Source organism: Canis lupus, chromosome 8, assembly GCF_048164855.1.
Source record: "Canis lupus baileyi chromosome 8, mCanLup2.hap1, whole genome shotgun sequence".
In the NCBI taxonomy this organism is placed as follows: domain Eukaryota; kingdom Metazoa; phylum Chordata; class Mammalia; order Carnivora; family Canidae; genus Canis; species Canis lupus.
The window spans coordinates 37,257,437-37,279,606 of NC_132845.1; the positions used below are offsets into that span (position 1 = coordinate 37,257,437).

General features: G+C 46.5%; 1 protein-coding gene across 7 annotated transcripts in view; it reads right to left on the reverse strand.

The window, feature by feature from the left end:
* Positions 1-645: 645 nt before the first annotated feature.
* LUC7L (LUC7 like) overlaps positions 646-22,170 on the reverse strand; it is a 35,827-nt gene continuing 14,302 nt past the window's right edge. For 6 of the 7 annotated variants that reach the window (XM_072835032.1, XM_072835033.1, XM_072835038.1 and 3 more), the window contains 7 exons: positions 17,067-17,177; positions 15,007-15,150; positions 10,502-10,678; positions 6,275-6,363; positions 2,523-2,552; positions 1,765-1,932; positions 646-996 (listed from right to left, as the gene is read on the reverse strand). In XM_072835032.1, coding sequence (XP_072691133.1) covers positions 855-996; positions 1,765-1,932; positions 2,523-2,552; positions 6,275-6,363; positions 10,502-10,678; positions 15,007-15,150; positions 17,067-17,177 — 861 coding nt within the window. In that variant the 3' untranslated portion in view covers positions 646-854. Of the gene's footprint in view, positions 997-1,727; positions 1,933-2,522; positions 2,553-6,274; positions 6,364-10,501; positions 10,679-15,006; positions 15,151-17,066; positions 17,178-22,170 lie in introns of all 7 variants that reach the window. The other variant, XM_072835034.1, reaches the window with a different exon arrangement.

The following is a 22,170-nucleotide window of genomic DNA, read 5'->3' on the forward strand; positions in this document are numbered from 1 at the left end:
CATTGCTGATACCAGGCCAGGGAGAACCTAAGCCGCAGGAGCACCCACTGAGCCAGTCTCTGCACAGAGGGAGTAGGGATGACTGTTTCCACAACGTGGCCATCAGGAGCTCTCTCCTAGAATAAACGAACCCCTGCCCCCCAAAAGGGCTCATTTTGTTTTTTGAGTAAATGTGGCAAACAGCGGAGAGCATGGCTACAACCACAGGCTCTCCGGTGAGTCAAACTATGACCTGAACAGATCAGCCAGCCCCCGAGGACCCTGTGGCTGCCATGTGGATGTTGTCCAAAGGCCTCTGGCTGCAGTGTGGTTCACGGAGCCAGGCTGAGGCTGCGCTAACAGCACACTAGACAGGCAGCCCTTCCTAAAGAAGGGGATGTGGAATGGAGTACACCTGCTGCAGTCTGCACTGCAGGGCGGAGCTGTGCAGCCCACAAGCCAACAGCCTTGCACGCTGCACTCCAGACGGTCAGGGCAGGGCACCAGGCATGTCAGATGCCAACAATCAAAGGGTCGTCTAACAGTAAGTCACAATTTCTGAGGGTGAGCAAAGCTTGTGGAGAACATCCTGTATGTGACCACCTGCGGAAGGCCACGGTGAAGTCTCTAGAGCACAGAAGGATAGCAGAGACCCCACCGCAGCAGTAAGGAGGCCATCTGTCAGATTTATTTATTCCTACTCAACATAACCCCAGAACACAGGAGCAACTCTGTACATCTCTAGAAACTCACAGCTAGCTCCAAAACAATAGAAATCGTAAACTACAAAAGATGAGTTGTATTCAGCAAATATAAAGGGTAACTTTAGGCTGTGTCGAATGTTTATCAGATTATTTACAGGCCCAGGAGTAGGTTCAGATCTCGCCAGCCTCCTTCTCCTCCGACCTTCGCGAAGCCATCTTCCCGTTGGAGCTCTCCAGCCTCCAATCAGCGGCCCCTCGCTCACTGCGCCCGTGCTCCCAGGACTCCTCTCTCGATGTCCGCTCTCTGGAGAACCTGGGAAAAGAGAACCAGAGGTTCAGAGGAGGCCGGCATCCCCCTTCTGGCTGGCTCCTGGAGCACCGGCAGCTCTGACCCTCACCACCAGGTCAGGGACGGCTGAGACCCAGCACACTTGGGGAAGGCCTCGGCAGGCCAGAGGGCAGCTGTCTAGTGCCCACACCACTACAAGGTAGTGTTCAGGCAGCCACTAAAAAGACATTTGTAAAGATTTCTCCTAACAGGGCAAGCTTTTGCTGTAACATGAATGGAGCAAAGGACAACAGAAGTGCACATGTGGAGTATGACCCATTATGTAAACACACTGGAGAAAAGGCTACAATCAACACAAAGATGCTCACAGGGCTTACCTCAGAGTGTATCAATGTTTTTTGTTTTCCCTTAAGAAAACCACAACAGAGGTAAGCAGGGCCTGGTCAGGACACAAATCTCAGCGGCTCTGTGCATCAAGGGGACACTGAGTGTGCAGGTCACAAGGGAGCTGTGCCCATGTAACCACCCCCACAGCCTCTCAACTGCGCTAGCCCTGCATCTACCTGTGGCTCTGAACTTACAGCTCCCTATACCCTGAGCCCCGTTCACGAGTCCTTAAGGCTCCAACACAGTTCCACAGATGCCCAGCCAGGCTCCTGAACAAAATCCCCAGACCCATCCCTGCCAGGTATGGCCAACAGGCCCCACTGACAGACCCCCAGAAGACCCTGGGAACACAAAGAGAAGGGGCTCACTCCTGGTTGCAGCTACTGAAGGATTCAGAGTAGTTACTTGTATTTCGCACTCCGGTCCCTGGAAGCCCGGCGGTGGCCCCGGCTGTGGCTCCGGGAACGGCTGCGGTGGCGCCGGTGTCTGTCTCGGGACCGGGACCGGGATGACTTTCGTCGCTCCCTGGAGGTAGATCTGGACCTCCTCCGACGCCGGTCCCGGGAGCGTGACCTGCAGCAGACAACAAGAAGGATCTGAAGGCCAAGATGCCCATTCTTGCAACAGGTTCTGCTGGGTGCTTCACTGCCATCTCCCCTTCCCTCTTACTGGGGTTCACAATAGTCCCACCAACTAACCTCTGGTCAAAGAGAATTAAGGCCCAACCCTCCCAGGTGCTTCTGAAAACACCTTGCCAGGAAATCCCTGCCAACCCACATGCCTCAGCAGCACCTTCTGACTTCTCTCATTTACAGTACATCCTTCTTCTACACTAAGCCCCAATCAACCTGACAACAGACAGACATGGCCCAAACCTGGCCCCTTACCAGCCCTGCCTACGAGGTGAAGCTTTAGAAGTCAACTATTAAGAAAAAAATGTACGGAGAGGGCATGCGTGTGTGGCTCAGTTGGTTAAGTGGCTGACTCCTAGTCTCAGCTCAGGTTATCTCAGGGTCATGAGATCAAGCCCCCCATTAGGCTACGTGCACAGGACAGCATCTGCTTAGGACCCTCTCTCCCTCTCAAATATATTTTAAAAAGGACAAATATGTAGAAAAAAAGGACATTTCACTGAGAACATGTTAATGGATTTGGAAACCTACCTCCTTCGATCTCTGGTTCTTGATCCAGACCTAAAATGATTAAGAAGAAAAAAAAGATGAACAATTTCCCCCAAACAGCCCTGCCCCTCAGTCCACAACTGAAGGAGTGTCAGCTTCCCACAGAAACCTGTTAATTTCTAATGGCTCACTCATGCTCAGGCCTACGGCTCCATTGGTCAACGTTCACAGCACCAAGCCAACCCTCAGTCCCCAGGGGTCAAATGCGATGCTCTGAGTTCAACAACTGGCTCTGCAAAGTCTCGGCAGTGGACACTCACACAGCTATGCAGACTGTCACACAGCAGATGCAGGGCTGGGCAGGATCTACAGTCACCAAAGGACGCCAAAGTTAAAGCAAAGCCTCAAGTTCCAGACACAGGCTCATTGCTAGTTGAGGGTCATATGACCTCCTTGAGAAATACTACATAACCAACCAGCAATCCAAGAAACACACATTACACAATGGGCTCTCGTTTTACATCCTGTTCTACAGCAAAAAACAACAAGATCACCACCACAAAGTGCTGAGGGGGATGTGAGAGGAGATGCTCACACAACATGCATTCAGAGGATGACCTGACAGCTTCCTGGAAAGCAATTTTTCCAACACCTACTGATATTTATCCTAGGAATTCTAAGGAATTTTATAAAGCACTCAAGCACATCTATAAGGATGATCATTAGAGCACTCATTTAAAAAGTTTTATAGGGGCACCTGGGTGGCTCAGTCGGTTCAGCTTCCAACTCTTGATTTTGTTTCAGGTCAGTCTCAGGGTCCTGGGACCAACCCCCTCATTGAGCTCCACTCCAGGACTTCTCTCCCTTAGCCCTGTCCCACCCCCCCAGAGCTCCCTTGTGGCTCTCAAATAAATAAATCCTCATTCATGAGACACACACAGAGAAAGAGGCAGAGACACAGGCAGAGGGAGAAGCAGGCTCCATGCAGGGAGCCCGATGTGGGACTCAATCCCATACTTCTGGGATCATGTCCTAAGCCGAAGCCAGACACTCAACTGCTGAGTCACCCAGACATCCCAAATAATAAATAAATCTTTAAAAAACAAAACAAAACAAAACACAAAAATAGCTTTATATAGAAACTGTTATCAAAAAGTGAAAGTAAGAAACAAAAACAAACACGGAATGAGGCTGCATCAAACTAAGAAGCCTCTGTATGGCACTGGAACCCATCAACAAGATGAAAGGCCACCCGGAAGTGGGAAAAACACGTGTGGACCAAGTATCTGACAAGGGGTTAATATCCAAATATATAAAGAACGCCTGCAACTCCAAAGAAAAAACAAAACAAAACAGATAGACAAAAAAGAAAAAAAAAGCAGGAAGAAGATCTTGGGATGCCCAGCTGGGTGGCTCAGTCAGTGAAGCATCTGCCTTCAGTTCAGGTCATGATCCCGGGGTCCAGGGATCAGAGCCCCAGATCAGGCTCCCTGCTCAGCAGGTAGTCTGCTTCTCCTTCTGCCTCTGCCATTTCCCCCAGCTTGTGTTTCCCTCTTGCTCTCTCTCAAATAAAATCTTAAAAGAAAGATAAATTTTAAAAAGCGGATAAAGGATCCAAACGTATCTTCAAAGACAACACAGAGGTAGCCAACATCACTCATCATGAGAAATGCAAATAAAAACCACCATGAGGTATCACCTCACACCTGTTAGAAAAGCAATAACCATCCAAAACTTAAGAAATCATAAATAAAACTAAATAAAAAGTCTAAGACAAGGTAAGAAATAGTAAGTGCTGGGGTGCTTGGGTGGCTCAGTGTTGAGCATCTGCCTTCGGCTCAGGGTGTGACCCCAGGGTCCCTGGATCGAGTCCCTGCTTCTCCCTCTGCCTGTGTCTCTGCCTCTCTCTCTGTCTCTCGTGGATAAAAAAAAAAAATCTTAAAAAAATAATAATAAGGGCTGGCAAGGACATGGACAAAAGGGAACCCTCGTGCACCGTTGGCAGACAACTAAACCTGTGGAGCCACTGTGGAAGACAGTAAGGAGGGTCCTCAAAAAATTAAAAATAAAACTACCATATTGTCCCACAAGCCTACTTCTGAGTATTTATTCAAAGAAAATGAAATTACCATCTTGAGAAAGACCTCCACACCCCTCCATTCATCGCATCCTTATTTACAAGGGCCAAGACATGGAAACAACCTAAGTGTCAACTAACAGATGAATGGATAAAGATGTGAGGTGTATACATAATAGAACACTACTTGGCCATAAAATAGTAAGAAATCCTGCCATCTCTGACAGCATGGACGGATCATGAAGGCATTATGCTGTGTAAAATCAGTCAGAGGCACGCCTGGGTGGCTCAGAGGTTGGATGTCTGCCTTTGGCTCAGCGTGTGACCCAGGGTCCTGGGATCGAGTCCTGCTTTGGGCTCCCTGCATGGAGCCTGCTTCTCCCTCTGCCTGTGTCTCTGCCTCTCTCAGGAATAAATAAATAAATAAAATCTTAAAAATAAAATAAAATCAGTCAGACACAGAAAAGCAAATAATGTATGATCTCCATTATGTGTGGAATCTAAAAAACAAAACCAAACTCACAGAGAACCGGCTGGTGGCTGCTGGAGGCAGGGTTGGAGATGGACAAATATTATGGAGGTGGGCATGGTTGTGCTGTCACTGCACGGGCATGTGTACCCGTCTGCCAAGGGCACTCCTACTGGGGAAGGTCTGAGAGATGAAGCAAGGATCCTGCATGTACCCGTGCAAACAGACAAACCCTGCCACAGCAGTGGTCACTTGTGTGTAAAAATGGACTCACGTGTTATGCTTAATACATTTTTATGCCGTTTGAATGTATTTTGTTTTAGTCTCTTTACAATCGGAATCTGTTAGGTAAAGTAATGAGAAGACTAAAAATGCAACAAACATTTCTTGGTCTTTCCTGAATTACACGCTAAGGAATTCCCCCACGAAAGCCCAGCTCTGGGCCTTTCGAGGACACTAAGCATGTCCCATGACAGTGTGGTCTTGGTTCCAGCCTCTTCCCTGAACTCTGACCAGATGTCTCCTAAGCATCTCAAATAGAATACAGCTAGAGCCAAATTCTCCCCACCACCTCCTCCTGACCCCAATATACCGCTCCCAGTTTCTCCATCCTCCTAAGTGGCAACTCCAGGCCAGAAACCACGAAGCCAGCTCTACTCCCCCTTTGCCTGCCTCACAACCTCCTACCAGCAAATCTTATCAGCTCTACCCCAACACACCCAGATCCTTCTCACCCACACCTGTCACAGGTACCTCCTTCACCAGCACTCTCCTAGTCAGCTCCTCAGTCCTTGCCGCTTCCACCCTTACCATCTACACGTGTTCTCAGCAGGGCCCCACAACCCTTAGTCAGCTCCAGTGTACTCAGCCCTGGAGGATTTTCCCCGACAGCAAGTACGGCTGTGTGCGGAGCACGTTCCAGCTCCAGAGTCTCACTCCTACCCAACTTGTCTGCTGAGTGCTGTGTCCCCAACAAGGCAGGTGAGGGCACAGCAGGTTCCTCTCCCACTTCTACTGCTCAGCCCTCCCCTACACCTTCCCAGGGACGAGTTAGGTCGCCACAGCTGCCTGTGCAGCTCCAGATGGCTCGCTCTGCACCGCACAGCTCCTCTGAGGCCAACCAAAACCCCACTCCTCTGAACATGCTATGTGTTTGCTTCTTTTTCAGGGCCATGTGGGTCAGTAGCACAAGCCAGACTGCGAGGAAGGAACAAGGTCTTCTTGGACATGTGTGTGCTGTGGATTCACCTCCTGCTCAGCCGCTCCTCCCGCTCTCTCTCCTCTCTCCTCCTCAGACGATCCTGATTTCTCTTCTCTTGCTTTTCAGCCACAGTTTTCTAAATAAAAGTTGGAAAATGAAAGAAGAAAAAGTTATACCAACTAGTAAATGAATGTTAAAGCGCTTTTTTATGATTTCAATATCAGTAATTTAAAAATCTAAAAGAAACTCTTAGGAAATGGACATAACCACCTCTAAGACTTCTTTTCTTTCTTTTTTTTTTTTTTTAATTTTTATTTATTTATGATAGTCACACACAGAGAGAGAGAGAGGCAGAGACACAGGCAGAGGGAGAAGCAGACTCCATGCACCGGGAGCCCGACGTGGGACTCGATCCCGGGTCCCCAGGATCGCGCCCCGGGCCAAAGGCAGGCGCTAAACCGCTGCGCCACCCAGGGATCCCCCCTTTAAGACTTCTTAATGGAAAATACATGAAAATAATGCTTTTACTTAACTTTAAAAGATTTTATTAGAGACAGAAAGAACAAGAACACCAAGCAGGAGGAGTAGCAGAGGGAGAGGGAGAAGCAGATGCTCCACTAAGCAGGGAGCCCCATGTGGGGATGGACCCCAGGACCCTGAGAGCAGAAAGCAGATGCTTAACTGACTGAGCCACCCAGGCACCACAAAAATAACGCTTTTATAAATTCACCTCATATATTCAGGGACAAGCTGCATACTCTAAGAGGTGCTATAGCTCAAAGTCATAGAAACCGATCTTTCACTTCACACCAATCCAGAAAGTTAGTTTTTTACAAAGGAGACTCCACAAACTTTACAGTAAAAAAGAACATGTGTCTGACCAAATATATCCTGCTGCCCAGGAGCAGCCTGTCCTTGGGAGTGCTGAGGGCTACACTGCTACACTGGCTTTAGACCCGGCCTCATGGGGACAGCAGGCCAGGGGAGGTGGTCTATGAACACTCCACAACTGGCTGGCTTTCTTGTTTGCTTTAATATTTTAAGCAATCTCTAACATCCAACATGGAGTTCAAACTTACAACCCCATGATCAAGAGTCATGTAGTCTACTGACTGAGCCAGCCAGGAGCGCCCAGAACTGCCTTTCAACATTAAGTTCAATACTCGGCTCATCAAGATTGATTGTGAACACAATAGAAAAGACAATCCAATCCAACAGAAAGGAGGAGGCCCAGAGAAACTACTGGAATGCAATCGACAAAGCTGAGAGAAAGTACTAGGTCCAGCTTCCATACCCCCCACCCCCAATACCAACCCAAATCCTTTTGATCCCCCCACCCCTCCACTGATGGAATGAAGCCCTAAGGGGGAGTAAAGTAGGGCCAGGGAGACAAGAGTCACCGGTCTTCTCATGCTCATGAAGGATGATCCTACATCCCAGTACAGTCTGGAGCCAGGTCCTTGAACAATGGGGTATAGCAAGGACCACAGGAGAGTGGCCAGCTATCCTCCTCAAAGCACTCACAAGGTGCGAGAGAGCCTTCCTATTTGGCACCTCCAGTTCTCCACCCCTGGCTTCACTTGTCCTGGATCTGAGCAGGCACAAAAAGATGGCTAAAGTTAAAGATGGAGAGTTTCAGGGACCCCTGGGAGGCTCAGCAGTTTAGGGCCTGCCATCAACTCAGGGCATGAGCCTGGGGTCCTGGGATCGAGTCCCACGTCGGGCTCCCTGCATGGAGCCTGTTTCTTCCTCTGCCTGTGTCTCTGTCTCTCTCTCTCTCTCTCTGTGCCTCTCATGAATAAATAAATAATCTTTTTTTAAATAAATAAATAATCCTAAAAAAAAAAAAAAGATGGGGAGTTTCAGCCCCTCAACTTCCACACACATTCCTAAAGAAGATGTGACCAAGCACAGGGCTATGGTCTGGCATTAAGACCTTTACAAACCTCCCTACTTCCAAGACACTGTCCTTCCACCAGTAACAAAAAAGGCCTTGCCTCACTATTACCTGGGCATGTGGCCTGGAGGTTTGAGTACCTCTGGGACCACTGTAAGTGAAGCCATCTCAGATTAGGGCCCAGAACACTCCTGCTTCTTACTGTTTAGAGGTGCACTTCCTGACACATTTTTTGTTCTTAGTGTAACAGCTATAATCAAAATCTATTAATATATTTGTGTTGTTCTGGTCAACTTTGAACAAGTTGTAACTGCAATGACAAAACACGCTTTCTAGATCTAGTTAATACTTAAGACCTTAAGGGGATGCCTGGCGGGCTCAGCTGCTCTCGATCTCAGGGTTTAAGTTTCAACCCCAGGTTGCATACAGAGATTACTTAAAAATAAAATCTTTAAAAAACAAAAACTTAAGTTTTTAAGGCTTCAGGGGAAAAATTTCAATGTAGTTTCATCTCTGTTGGAGAAGTATGTCTTAAGAAAGAAGTAAAAGGGGAACCCTGGGTGGCGCAGCGGTTTGGCGCCTGCCTTTGGCCCAGGGCGTGATCCTGGAGACCCGGGATCGAATCCCACGTCGGGCTCCCAGTGCATGGAGCCTGCTTCTCCCTCTGCCTGTGTCTCTGCCTCTCTCTCTCTGTGTGTGTGACTATCATAAATTAAAAAAAAAAGGGAGCCCTGGGTGGTGCAGCGGTTTGGCGCCTGCCTTTGGCCCCGGGCGCGATCCTGGAGACCCGGGATCGAATCCCACGTCGGGCTCCCGGTGCATGGAGCCTGCTTCTCCCTCTGCCTGTGTCTCTGCCTCTCTCTCTCTCTCTCTCTGTGTGACTATCATAAATAAATAAAAATTAAAAAAAAAAAAAAAGAAAGAAAGAAGTAAAAGGTTTTCATGTATAAAAAAGTATCAGGAGAAAATTATGGGGTGATATGAAATGGAAATACAGTTTAAAGGAGAAATGGAAGGGGCAGCTCGGTGGTTCAGTCCATTAAGTGTCTGACTCCGGCTCAGGTCATGATTTCAGGGTCCTGAGATCGAGCTCCACATCAAGCTCCCTGCTCAGTGGGAATCTGCTTCTCCCTCTCCCTGGGATTCTTTTTGTGATTCTTTCCCCCTCTGCCCTTCCCTTCTGCATTCTCTCTCTCTCTCTTTCTCTCTCTCTCTCTCATACACACACACACACACACATACACAGTCAAAAAAATAATTTAAAAAAAAGTAGGGATCCCTGGGTGGCTCAGTGGTTCAGCGCCTGCCTTTGGCCCAGGGCATGATCCTGGAGACCCGGGATTGAGTCCCGCGTCAGGTTCCCAGCTTGGAGCCTGCTTGTGTCTCTGCCTTTCTCTATCATGAATAAATAAATAAAATCTTAAAAAAAAAAAAAAAAAGGTAACAAAGTATCACTTTTCAATATTCTATAGGGAGTACAGGAGCAAAATGTGATTTTCAGTCCAGTGGCTGTCCCCCCAACTCCAGTCCCTGTGCCAGACTCACACCTCACCTACTGGCAACCCCTCAAGTGCAGGGCTCTGTCCCCTGCTCCCTCTAGGGGCACACAAGGCTCTCTGCCTTGACTGTCAGTGTCCCAGTCATGTGCCATGTGTCTGTCTTTCCATCAAATGTCATGTGTCTGGAGGGAAGGGCTGCACAGTTCCCAGTGCAACATCCTAGTGGTCCCTGTAGGCAGCAGGGAAGATTCCACCAGTCTGAAAAGTAATCCAAACTATCTGAAACATATGTTCACCCTTCCTTCTTAGTGTTCTGTATCCAAGGTAAGTTTTACAGTCTAACCCAGGAAAAAAAGGAGCCTTGAGGAAGAAATAAAGGTAGGCAGGGGTGGAGCAGCACTATCCTAAAAGCCCCACCACATTCTCAACCTCCCGAGGAGGCTCAAAGGCAAGGGCCAGAAGTGTGATCTTTGTCCAGCCTAACCACTCTCCACACGTCCGCCCCTGCCCAACCCTCATCTCTGTCTAACCTAACCACACATCCACCTTTGCCTAAGGATAAAAATGAGACTACTGGCTCTTCCCATCTTCAAATACAAGTTATTTCAGAGCTGTGCAAAAGCTCTCTATACCAGAAGACTGGATTCTGCGTTTTTTCCTGCACAAGAAGTACAGACTAAACAAATATCCAAGGTCCTTTTGGATTAAGACCTTAGTTCTCTTGTGTGAATGAAGTGATGAAATCTGAATATTTCACTCTAAAACTCAAGGCACATTCTTAGAAAAGATCAAAACATGAGTTTTTCTAAAAGTCAAGAAATATGGAGACAATCACAAGACTTCTTGGGTTTCTCCAGAAACACAATACATCAACGTACCCTCAACTGATCAAGCTTCTCTCGGATCTGAATGAACCCCAAGTGTAACTTGCCCCCGAAGTGGTCTGCAAGACGACGGTCATTGTCATGGAGCCCAAGGTAGGCTGAACAGACCTCACAGACACGCAGCTTCTGCTGTTGGAAACTGGATGCAGGCATGGAATTTCTGTATTCTTCCTGGACAACGAGAACAGAGTAATCAAAGTGAGGTACACAGAACTGCAAGCAAATATTCAACCCCCAAAATGGAAATATTGGAAAGGACTACAGAGGTGACTTTTAAATAACAGAAATCGAATCATTTACAAGCTTTAGATATTTTTAACTGATTCAATTTCCATCATTTATTTATGAAATGAACTAAGAATCATGATTTCAAAGCAATAAGGAACATTCAAAAACTCTCAGACAAGCAGGATGCAGTGTTCTCAGAGGCCAGCAGGAATGGCAGGTCTCAGTTATGTGCAGTGGAGAGCGCTAGGAGGACCACAGAATCAAGAAGGGAGACTCTTCAAAGGGGGCCTTCATAAAACAAACACAAAAACCAAACCAAACAAGCAACATACAAAAGCTCCTCATCGAAGACTACGTCCCAAAGTCCAGAAATGCTGCCCTAAAAGCTAAAATACTAATGGACAAAGAAGTTAGACACTCTCTTCAATAAAGAACATGTCCAACAGAGCAGACCAAAATGCACCCCCTCTGGCAGCCACTCGTCAGAACAGATAAAATGAAGAACAAACGAAGCAGGACATGGCTCCTGGTGCTGGTGCCAAAGTCAGAGCATGCCTTCAAAACCCAGGTTTTGGGGATGCCAGGGTGGCTCAGAGGTTTGGCCCTTGCCTTGGGCTCAGGGCGTGGTCCTGGGGTCCCGAGATCGAGTCCTACATCGGGCTCCCTGCATGGAGCCTACTTCTCGGTCTCTCATGAATTAAAAAACAAAAACACATGAATTAAAACACAAAACCAAAAACAAACAAAAAAACACTCCACCAAAACCCAGGTTTTAAGAAATGCATTCCAACAGCTACTGATTTTTTTTTTTTTTAAAGATTCTATCCATTTGTTCATGAGAGACACAGAAAAAGAGAAACAGGCAGAGACACAGGCAGAAGGAGAAGCAGGCCCCACACAGGAAGCTTGATGCGGAACTCAATCCCGGAACTCCGGGATCATGCCCTGAGCCACAGGCAAGTGTTCAACCGCCAAGCCACACAGGTGTCCCTAAATAATCAAATTTTCTACTCAACTGCATTCTAATGAACTCTCATCAGGTTTTTTTTTAAGATTTTATTTATTTATTCCTGAGACACAGAGAGAAACAGAGACACAGGCAGAGGGAGAAGCAGGCTTCCTGTGGGGAGTCTGACATGGGACTCAATCCCGGGACTCCAGGTTCACGACCTGGGCTAAAGGCCAGGTGCTAAACCTCTGAGCCACCCAGGGATCCCCCACAGCCACTGATTCTTTTCTTTTTTTTTTTTTTTTAATTTATGATAGGCACACAGTGAGAGAGAGAGAGGCAGAGACACAGGCAGAGGGAGAAGCAGGCTCCATGCACCGGGAGCCCGACGTGGGATTCGATCCCGGGTCTCCAGGATCGTGCCCTGGGCCAAAGGCAGGCGCTAAACCGCTGCGCCACCCAGGGATCTCACAGCCACTGATTCTTAAAGGGATCTTCCATTAGTTTATATGTTCAAACTTCCCTGGCAAATGCAGATTACAATGGGACACAATGTCACTCACTAAACTGGCAAAGTCAAAAAATAAGGTACTCTCATACCTTGCTGGTAGGCAATGATGTTGGGGCAACTAACAGAATGCAACTGAATTAGCTGCGAAAGCAAGACAGGTGCAAGCCATTACCAGGAACCCTTCTGGGCATATGTCCTAGAACATGCTCATACGTGTGCCAACAAACAAGTGCAAGGATACTTGCTGTGAACTGTCTTTGAAGATAAGAAACCAGAAAACTGCCAATGGACAGTCACATGTTCATGAAACGGAACCCTACAGCAATAAACTGAAGGAAGTTGTATGGAGCAACAGGCAGAGACCTCACAAACAGTGCTGAGAATAATGAGAGAGAAAAAAATACACAGTTGGCAGCATTGATGTGGGATATTTTAAAAGCACAAAGCTTTTAAACCTACAACACGCACACACAGAGTTTATGGGAAGCACACATGTGTAGTAAAGGATGAAGACAGAATCGAACGCACACTAATGCCTGCCTCTGGGAGGGACAGTATGGGACTGGAGAGGGAAGCACCGAGAACCTGCAATTCCATCATGATGTGCTACAGCTTTTATTCAAAGGAAAAAACAAGGGACACCTGGGTGGCTCAGCAGTTGAGCGCCTGCCTGCCTTTGACCCAGGGTGTGATCCTGGAGTCCCAAGATCAAGTTCCACATCGGGCTTCCCATGTGAAGTCTGCTTCTCTCTCTGCCTATGTCTCTGCCTCTCTCTGTGTCTCTCTCATGGATTAAAAAAAAAAAAAAAAAAAAAAAAAACCAAAAATCTTAGGCAAAAATGGTAAATACGGTGGGCACACAAGTATTTGTGATACTCTATACCTTTCTGTAATTTCAAAACTAACTACTACCCCTCTAATTTCTTTCAAAATAAACTCTAATTATGCTGAGTGAAAAAGAAAATCAGTCTCACAACATTCTTGAAACAACAATATAGAGATGGAGGACAAGCTCATAGTTGCCAGGGGTCAGAGGAGTGGGTGAGGCTACATAAGGGTCATGGGAGGGATCTTAGTGGTGATGGATATTCCGTATGGTGACTATCAACATCCTTTCTGTGATATTGTTCTATGGTTTCCCAAGATGTCATCACTGGGGGAAACTGGATAAAGGGTACACAGGATCTCTCTGTATTTTTCCTTCAGACTATTCAACATCCTTGAGCGCTGAGCAGAAAGGAACCCACAGGTGCCAGAGATGAGCACACTGGAGGCCTCCCCAGCACCATCCTGTCTTGCCAGTGGTTTTAAGGAAGTGGTGCTGCCTCCCACGGTACTGTCAGCCATGGGGACGGAGGACAGTGGCTGTGGCAAGGATACTCCAAGTCCTGGGCATGAACAGCCACGCATCCCACATCCTGGTCTCGTCTGTCTACACATCTCCGCATGATGAGCCCCTCATCGACAATCATTTACATACAAATCTCTGAGCCATCCCACAGATTTCCGGTGACGGCGCTGCTCCTGGAAGCACGAAGGTCTGGATCTCAGGGTGCCCCAAGAAGCCACAGAGCTTCCCTCCTGACTCCAACCCTCGCACGGCCCCATCTTGAGTAACCCTTCTGCTCTCTGCATTTACCAATGCCTCAGTGGGTATCACTCTAGCACCCACAGGCCCTTGGCATTACTCGTGCATTCAGTTAATCATTACTGAGCTCCTACTGTGGGTTAAGCATCATGCTGTGCCAGGGGTAGGGAGGGAGATAAGCGGAGAGAGACCTGCACCAGGGCTCCTACATGCCGTCTTCTCATATCTATTTGGCTTCCCTACCCCACCACTCTTAATAACCTTCTCAGTCTGTGCGTCTCAGCTAAGGGATCTCTTCCAGGATCACCCTACCCTACCTGGAGACCCCTGGAAACACAAAGCCACTCTCAAACTCAGACCTCATTTCTTTTGAGCACCTATCTTCATCTGAATCAATCTTATCCATCTGTACACATACCCTTCTACCTGCATCTCCTCCCACCTCCAGCGTTGTCTCCACGAGGAGGGCCTCCTCACAACTAAAAACTATCTGGCACACAGCTGGAGCTTAACAAGCATTTACTACAGAAACACAATCATCCCCGTCCCCCTCTGATTCTCCCATTCCCACCATTCTCAAAGCCCGTGTGAGCCATTTCCAGTTCCAGTGGTAAAGACTTGTGAGTCAGAGCATATCCAATGGATAAAATAATCTAGGAAGACAACAGCTGTGAATGATACAAACACTGAGCCCCTGACTAAGTTTCTCCACCACCCTTCCAGTTTATCCTGGCCTGGCACCCAGGCTGACTCCGTTTGGACGCTACCCTCAATCTGCACAGGTTCTCTCTACCAGAGATGCAGTGTCACCAAGAACACCCAGATTTTGTTCTTTACATCATCTGCACTACAACTCTGGCCCACTCACACCAGCTGAGTAACCACCACGGCCCAGCAAACCCCTACAGAGCCAGAGGATGAGAGAGTAAAATGACAGACACCACTCCAGTGACTCTTTAGCTCTTGGGACTGCAGCCTGCATGTGGGTGTTATGCTCATGGTTGGCAAGTTCCAGGTCCAATGTCACACATAGGTCACAGGAGGCAGAGCAAAAGCACAAACCGAAACATGCTGACTCTAAACCCTACAATCCTATCCACATAACACCCTATTTCCAAATTTTCCCCAATATTAAAAAAATGGAATAATTTCATTTTAGCCCAAAAGGTCAACATTCTGGGGCTACTATGTTTCCTCTATCTCAAAGACAGTTTACCACCAACCTCAGCTTCTTTTTTCTTTGCACGGACTTTCTCCACTTCCATAAGAATCTTCTGGGATTCATCCACATTTCCTTCAGCTCCCAGTTGCTCAGCTTTAGCAAGTAGTTTTCCTATTTCTTCATTCAACTCATGTACTTTTTCTGCCTGAGGGAAAACAGAAACAAGCAGGTCAGCAAACATCTAAACCAAAGGATTTTTTTTTTAATATCGTATTTATTTATTCATGAGAAACAGAGAGAGAGAGAGAGGCAGAGACACGGGCAGAGGGAGAAGCAGGCTCCCTGTGGGGAGCCCGATGTGGGACTCGATCCCAGGACCCCGGGGTCATGCCCTGAGCCGAAGGCAGACGCTCAATCGCTGAGGGACCCAGGTGCCCCAAGATTTCTTTTTTTTATTCATTCACTTGACAGAGCTGAAGTACACACAAGAAAGGGGGAGCAGCAGGCAGAAGGAGAAGGAGAAGCAGAGTCCCCGCTGAGCAGGAAGCCCTGAGGTGGGCCTCAATCCCAGGACCCCAGGATCACCACCTAAGCGAAAAGCAGATGCTCAACCAGAGTTACCCGGGTGTCCCTAAAACCAAAAGATCTTAACACAGAGACAATGAGTGTTTTTCCTGCTATACTTCTAATCTGTTCCACCAAAATTAAATGAAATGAAATAGCCAAGATCTTTGCTGGATCACAAGCAAACTGTAACAATTTTGACATCCTAACTGGCCCCATTGTGTCTGTGACCTTAAACTAAACCTGTGTGCTGCATTCCAGTAAGAGCAGCAGCATCCCTGTCACTTCCAAAATGGTTGCCAAAGTCATCATGGTGGTCACTTTCTAGGCTGTCTCTTCTCACATCTTCTATCATGCTTCAACCTGGTAAGGGCCACAAAACGTCCAGGTTTAAATGCGTAAACTTGTAACATATGCAAAATGTCTAATCAATTGGGATTTAATTTTAGAAATAAGGTAGAAGGGATCCCTGGGTGGCGCAGCAGTTTAGCGCCTGCCTTTGGCCCAGGGCACGATCCTGGAGACCCGGGATCGAATCCCATGTCGGGCTCCCGGTGCATGGAGCCTGCTTCTCCCTCTGCCTGTGTCTCTGCCTCTCTCTCTTTCTCTCTCTCTGTGTGTGACTATCATAAATAAATAAATATTAAAAAAAAAAAAAAAAGGTAGCACCTATGGTCCAGTTAGCAACTGCACATATTTTTAAGATTTTATTTATTTACTCATGAGAGATAGAGAGAGGTAGAGACACAGGCAGAGGGAGAAGCAGGCTCCATGCAAGGAGCCCGATGTGGGACTCAATCCGGGATCACGCTCTGAGCTGAAGGTAGATGCTCAACCACTGAGCCAGCCAGGCATCCTCTGCAACTACATATATTCTAAGCAACACTTTTACAAAATTGAGAGGCAAAGACACCGAAGAGACTCATCAGCTGCACTCAAAGAGGGGAAGGGTAGAGGGGTGTGCTGACAGGCCCATGACACACAGATCTACCTTCTTTACTGTGCAGAACAACTGCCCCACAGTCTAACCATTTCCCAAATAACTGTCCCCCCTTTCCTGTTTTATGTGGAGGTGTTAAAAAAGCAAACTTTAATAAGCTTGTACAGGGCAGCCCGGGGGGCTCAGCGATTTGGCGCTGCCTTCAGCCCAGGGCCTGATCCTGGAGACTCGGGATCGAGTCCCATGTCAGGCTCCCTGCATGGAGCCTGCTTCTCCCTCTGGCTGAGTCTCTACCTCTCTCTCTCTGTCTCTCATGAATAAATAAAATCTTAAAAAAATAATAATAATAAAATAAAATTGTGGCATCATAGTTAAAAAAAAAAGAAAAAAAAAAGCCTGTACAGTAGAGGCAGAGACAGGGCAGCAAGCAGCTCCTGGGGGCTGCGAGCTCATGGGCAGCCTTCTCTTCTTACTGAAAAGCAGCAAGGCAGCAAGGACTGTCCACCTCAAAGGCGCACTGTCAGTGATAATGGCAAGCTGCTAGCCTGTTGGCAGAATGGTTTTTAGAAGACACAGATCTGTACAGACAACTCAAGGAGAAAGTCTCCCAGGCATACCTTCGCAGAAACTTCTGCACTGATCTCCTCTTGCGTCTCTGCTAGCCGCTTCTTGGCAAGCTCAGTCCTCCGATCGCACTCGGCAATAAAGGATTCCAAGTGATCCATTGCCTAACTCAGGAGAAGCAGAGAGCTATGATCAGTTACAAGTAAGGTCTTAGAACCCATCAGTTCAATAGGACATATACTCCTGGGTTGGTTGTTTTAAAGCCTGTAACTTCAGTGGGAAGATCTTAAGCTACACTACAGCTAGCACATCCATAATCACATTAAACCAAGGGGCTTTGTTAAACCAAGTGATCATTTAGAAGCATTATCTTCTCATCTGATCTGTTTACTTCTAAAATTTGTAAAAGGACCCCCATCCCTCAATAACATTTCCCAGAATTTTTTTGGTCATAATTAATAGCGTTTTCTGAGGGGTAGGAAAGCCTGGACTAGTATCAGAGGCCCTCTTCTGGTGAGCTGTTGGGGGTGCGGATGATGTACTCACTGGTCTGTGTGAGCCACGTAAATATTATTCCCTCATGTTCTGAGGGTAGAGTTCCCCCTTCCACCTCAAAACAAAACAATAGAACAAATATTACTGAGAGCTGTGAGCATGATTAGTTATTGCCTGTCTAAAGTAGCAGGAAAACTGGTTACTACTTACCCAAAGAGATAATGGAATAGAAACTCTAGAAATCTAATTGCTCACTCTGAAAAGACTTGTGGGGAAACACCAATAAGCTGCTCCATGTGTTAGACAGTTATTATTTTGCCATGACCAGTCAAAGGCCCCAGCATAACTCCATATAAAACATACACATAGGATATCTGTCAGGCTTGGACCAGTGATGAGCAAGCAGCACCTCATAATTTACACCCACTCGTCCACTTGCAGATGGTGGCACTGTGTTAAGTATGACAGCAAGGGAGTGTAGCACAGGAGGACAGGACTGCACCAGGATCTATCACCAAAAAATACAGAAGAAAAACCTCTGGGTGGAGGTGATATAAAGCCGATGAAAGGCCAACAGACCAAACGGCGATAATCTATGACCCTCCACCCAAAGATGGGCAAGAGAAAGCACTCCCCGAGGATCAGTGTGACACTAGAATGGACAAGAGGGTTATAGTCTCCTCCAGAAAACGCTCGTTTCAAATAAATGCATACTTGGACATAGGTCAAGACAAAGAGGCTCTGTGATGGTGCCAAGCCCCCCAAGGGTGCTTGGAGAAAGGCTAAAGCATCATTGTCCACTAAGGTCAACTCCCAATTTTACTTCAATTTTGGAGTTCAGGATCTCTTTCCTGTTGTTGGTCATCCAAACATTCCCTGATAAACATTTCACTATGTTCAAATCAAACAATTAGGAAAGCAAATGATCAGTGTTTATCTGCAAGTATTATACTTCCCAGAAAGATACAGGGTTGCCAACTCTGCTGACAGGGTGATAACTCTCCAGGATCAAGTTGCCAGCAAGCCGATACAGGTCACATGCCACCTGTGCTCATATGGGACAAAGGAGCCTAGTAGACTAACCTCAAATGCCCCAGGTCCACACCCACACAGAGGTGCTGAGTCTGTGGTGCAGAGTCCCTTATTATCTACCCAAACAGAGCCATCTCACACCTGCACCAGACCCATAAATCCCCTCATCAGGGGTCCAGTGGGGAACAGACCACGAGATAATCCTGCCAGCACCCTGACCAATTAAAGCAATCAGCTGCAGCTTCAGCAGAACCCAAATTAGCTACAGACTCAGGCATCTGATAAGCTAAAAATTAAATGGCAAACTTCACACATAGAATAGCCACAACAGAGAGACATCTTTTAACTGCCACATCCTTTAAAAGATGGCACTGTTCGACTGCCCCTTCTTCTCAATGTGTTTGTCAACTTCAGATTGAGTCCAAAAATATATGACTTAAATAATTAAAAAAAAAAAAAAGGAATTCATGTCAGGTGGCCTGAGTGGCTCCATTGGTTACGCATCTGCCTTTGGCTCAGGTCATGATCTCGGGGTCCTGGAATTGAGGCTGACATGGTGGCTCCCTGCTCACCGGTGGCCTGCTTCTACTCCTCCCTCTGCCCCTTCCTGCCCTACTCATGTTCTCTCTCAAATAAAAGCTTAAAAAAAAAAAAAAAGTATTCAAGTCTACAAATTAAGACCTTATCACAACCTACCATTTACTACAAAGTCACCCAATCTCTACGACTGAAGAGTGGTATGATGAAACCTGGACTACTGAGGATGCCTGAGCACAGTGCTGGCACAAAGTAGGCAGAGAAGTCTCACTGTGGCTGGAGGCTATTCCTCCACACTCGGGACTGTGTGGTGCTGTTCCCAGCTGTTGCCAGCCCAGTAGAAATGACACTGGCCAGACATCAGGGAACCTGAGGCTGGTCACAGGGAACACGTGCCCTTGTGCTATGTTGCATGTCCACATATGTCTTAAAATGGCCACCTAGAAACTGTGAAGGTCTCCATTTCCCAGATGAAGAAATTAAGGTAGTTTCCAAACTACTAAATGATGGCACCAGGATATGAGGACTCCAAAGGCCCTACGCATAATGTGTACAACTCTGAGGCAGTCACCACCAGCCTGGTTCATGGATGAATAGAAAAAGTTAAAACAACTTGCCCAAGGTCATAAAGGGATTCTAACCCAGGATATCCAACTTAATTAGTAAATGGAACTATTATTTTTATATCTGTACATAGAAAAAGTAGGTATAATTAGAACTGGTCTCATTTGGTATATTAAAGATAGTCTGAAAATTATTTAGGATGTGTAGTTTCAGAACCTGTCAAATAAAACATCACAAAGCAAGACAATTTAGGGGAAAAAATTAACTATCTTTTTTTATTAAATTAAGAAGAATCAAAATCTTTATATTTTCAATATATTGACACTAAAGAAATGCTCGTTTTCACAAGGTAAATTAATGTGTTAACATTGCTGCTTGCCAGTTTTCGAGTTATTTATTTATTTATGAATGAATGATAGTCACACAGAGAGAGAGAGAGAGAGAGAGAGAGAGAGAGAGAGGCAGAGACACAGGCAGAGGGAGGAGCAGGCTCCATGCACCGGGAGCCCGATGTGGGATTCGATCCCGGGTCTCCAGGATCGCGCCCTGGGCCAAAGACAGGCGCTAAACCGCTGCGCCACCCAGGGATCCCCGAGTTAAGAAACTTTAAATGTCATTTTGTTTTTTTTAAAAAAAGATTTTATTTACTTATTTGAGAGAGAGAGAGACAGAAAGTAAGAGAGAGCACAAGCAAGGTGGAGAGGGAGAAGTGGGCTCCCCGCTGAGCAAGGAGCCTCGATGCAAGGCTTGGTCCCAGGACCCTTAGATCACAACCTGAGCCAAAGACCGATGTTAAACCGACCGAGCCACCCCAGTGCACCTTAAAATGTTCTTTATACAGATTACCTAGTAGCAAAACATTTTACACCCTTTCCTAAGGAATTTCTGGACAAAGTACTTTCGAGAAATCAGGCCTGCCCCTGGCACAGTCAGGATGAGACTGTGTTGACCTAGAGGGAGCCAATGGTAAAGATAGGGAGACACCTTCTCCCAGATAAAACACCAGTGGTTCCACCCACCAAGCTCAAGTTGAGGGTCCAGGCAGGCAATACCTACGCAAAGAAATACCTTTCTATACCTCTTAATATGCCCAAATATGGTTACTCACTGTTAGCAAAGATGTGAAGATGGGAGAACTCTTCTACACTGCTAGTGGGATTACGCATTCACCCCACTGGATAACACTATGGTACCATCAAAACCCCAGATACCGTTCTGATCCAACAGTTCTGCATCTAGGAATCTCCCCTGGATACGTGCATATGATGGCAACGTGTAACGCAGCACCACAACCATCAACAGGGGACTGGTCATATAAACTAGACACCCATCCTTTGAAATACTACATAGCCAAAAAAGGAATAAGGAACTTTATACAAAAATATACTAAAAAGTTAAAAAAAAAAAAAAAAAAGCAGCAGGTGTAGAACAAGGTGTACAGATTACCATCTATATAAAAAAATAAAAGAGAATATAGACACTGTCTGCCTCAGGTATCCACATAAACCCCAAAGGAAACAGAAGACATCGGTTACTTCTGGAGGCACCCAGGTGACTGAAAAACAGAGTGGAGAGGTTTCACACGTTTTTACATTAGTAAGTAATGCTGCAACCTTAGTGAAATAACTCATCTTACAATTAGGCAATAATCCTCGACTGCTGCTTAAAGGATCAGGCCAAAACCTGAAGCTGAAGGGGACCTTGACAATCAATAGGTTAAGGCTGCCTGCAACAACCAAACCAACTGATCACTGTGCCAGGTGAGGTGATGTAACAGCAAGTGCAAAGCTCTGCCTCTGAAATATTTCAGTCACAAAAGAACTTAAATCTGATGATAAAGCCTCCAAATCTAACTCCTAGAGTACAGAAGTTGTAAAGATTAGGGGAAACATGTTAAAAAGGTATCATGAGGTTATAATCAGCAAAATCCACGGAGACTTTTAAAAAATTTTTTCAAACAAATAGATTTAAAAAGACTTACAAAGCATTCTAATGTGTAGCCCTTATTTTGAATCCTGAGTCAAAGAAATAAAACTTTTATAAAAGAATCCCTTTTGAAGCAATCTCAGAAATTTGAACATTATCACATACTAAGTAATTATTTTTAAAATGACTGGTTTTAACACAGTCCTCCCTCTAGATGTAGTATTTACAGTGTTTAGCAGTGCAGTTCTGTCTAGCAGCTAGTACAAAGGAATCCGAACGGGCAGTGGGGCATGGGATGCCTGGCACTCAGACAGTGGAGCATGCGACTTCTCAGGGTTGTGGGTTTGCCCCCATGTTGAATGTAGGGATTACTTACAAAAACCTAATCTCTTTTTAAAAAAAGACTTGAGAGAAAGAGAGAAAAATCAAGCATGAGCTGGGGGAGCGGCGTGGAGAGAGAAAAAGCAGGCCTGCTGAGCAGGGGCCCAACGTGGGGCTTGATCCCAAACCCCTGGGACGGTGGCCTGGGCTGAAGGCAAGCACTTAATCGACTGAGTCACTCACCCACCCCTAAAAAAAAAAAAAAAAAAAATCCAGTGGGGA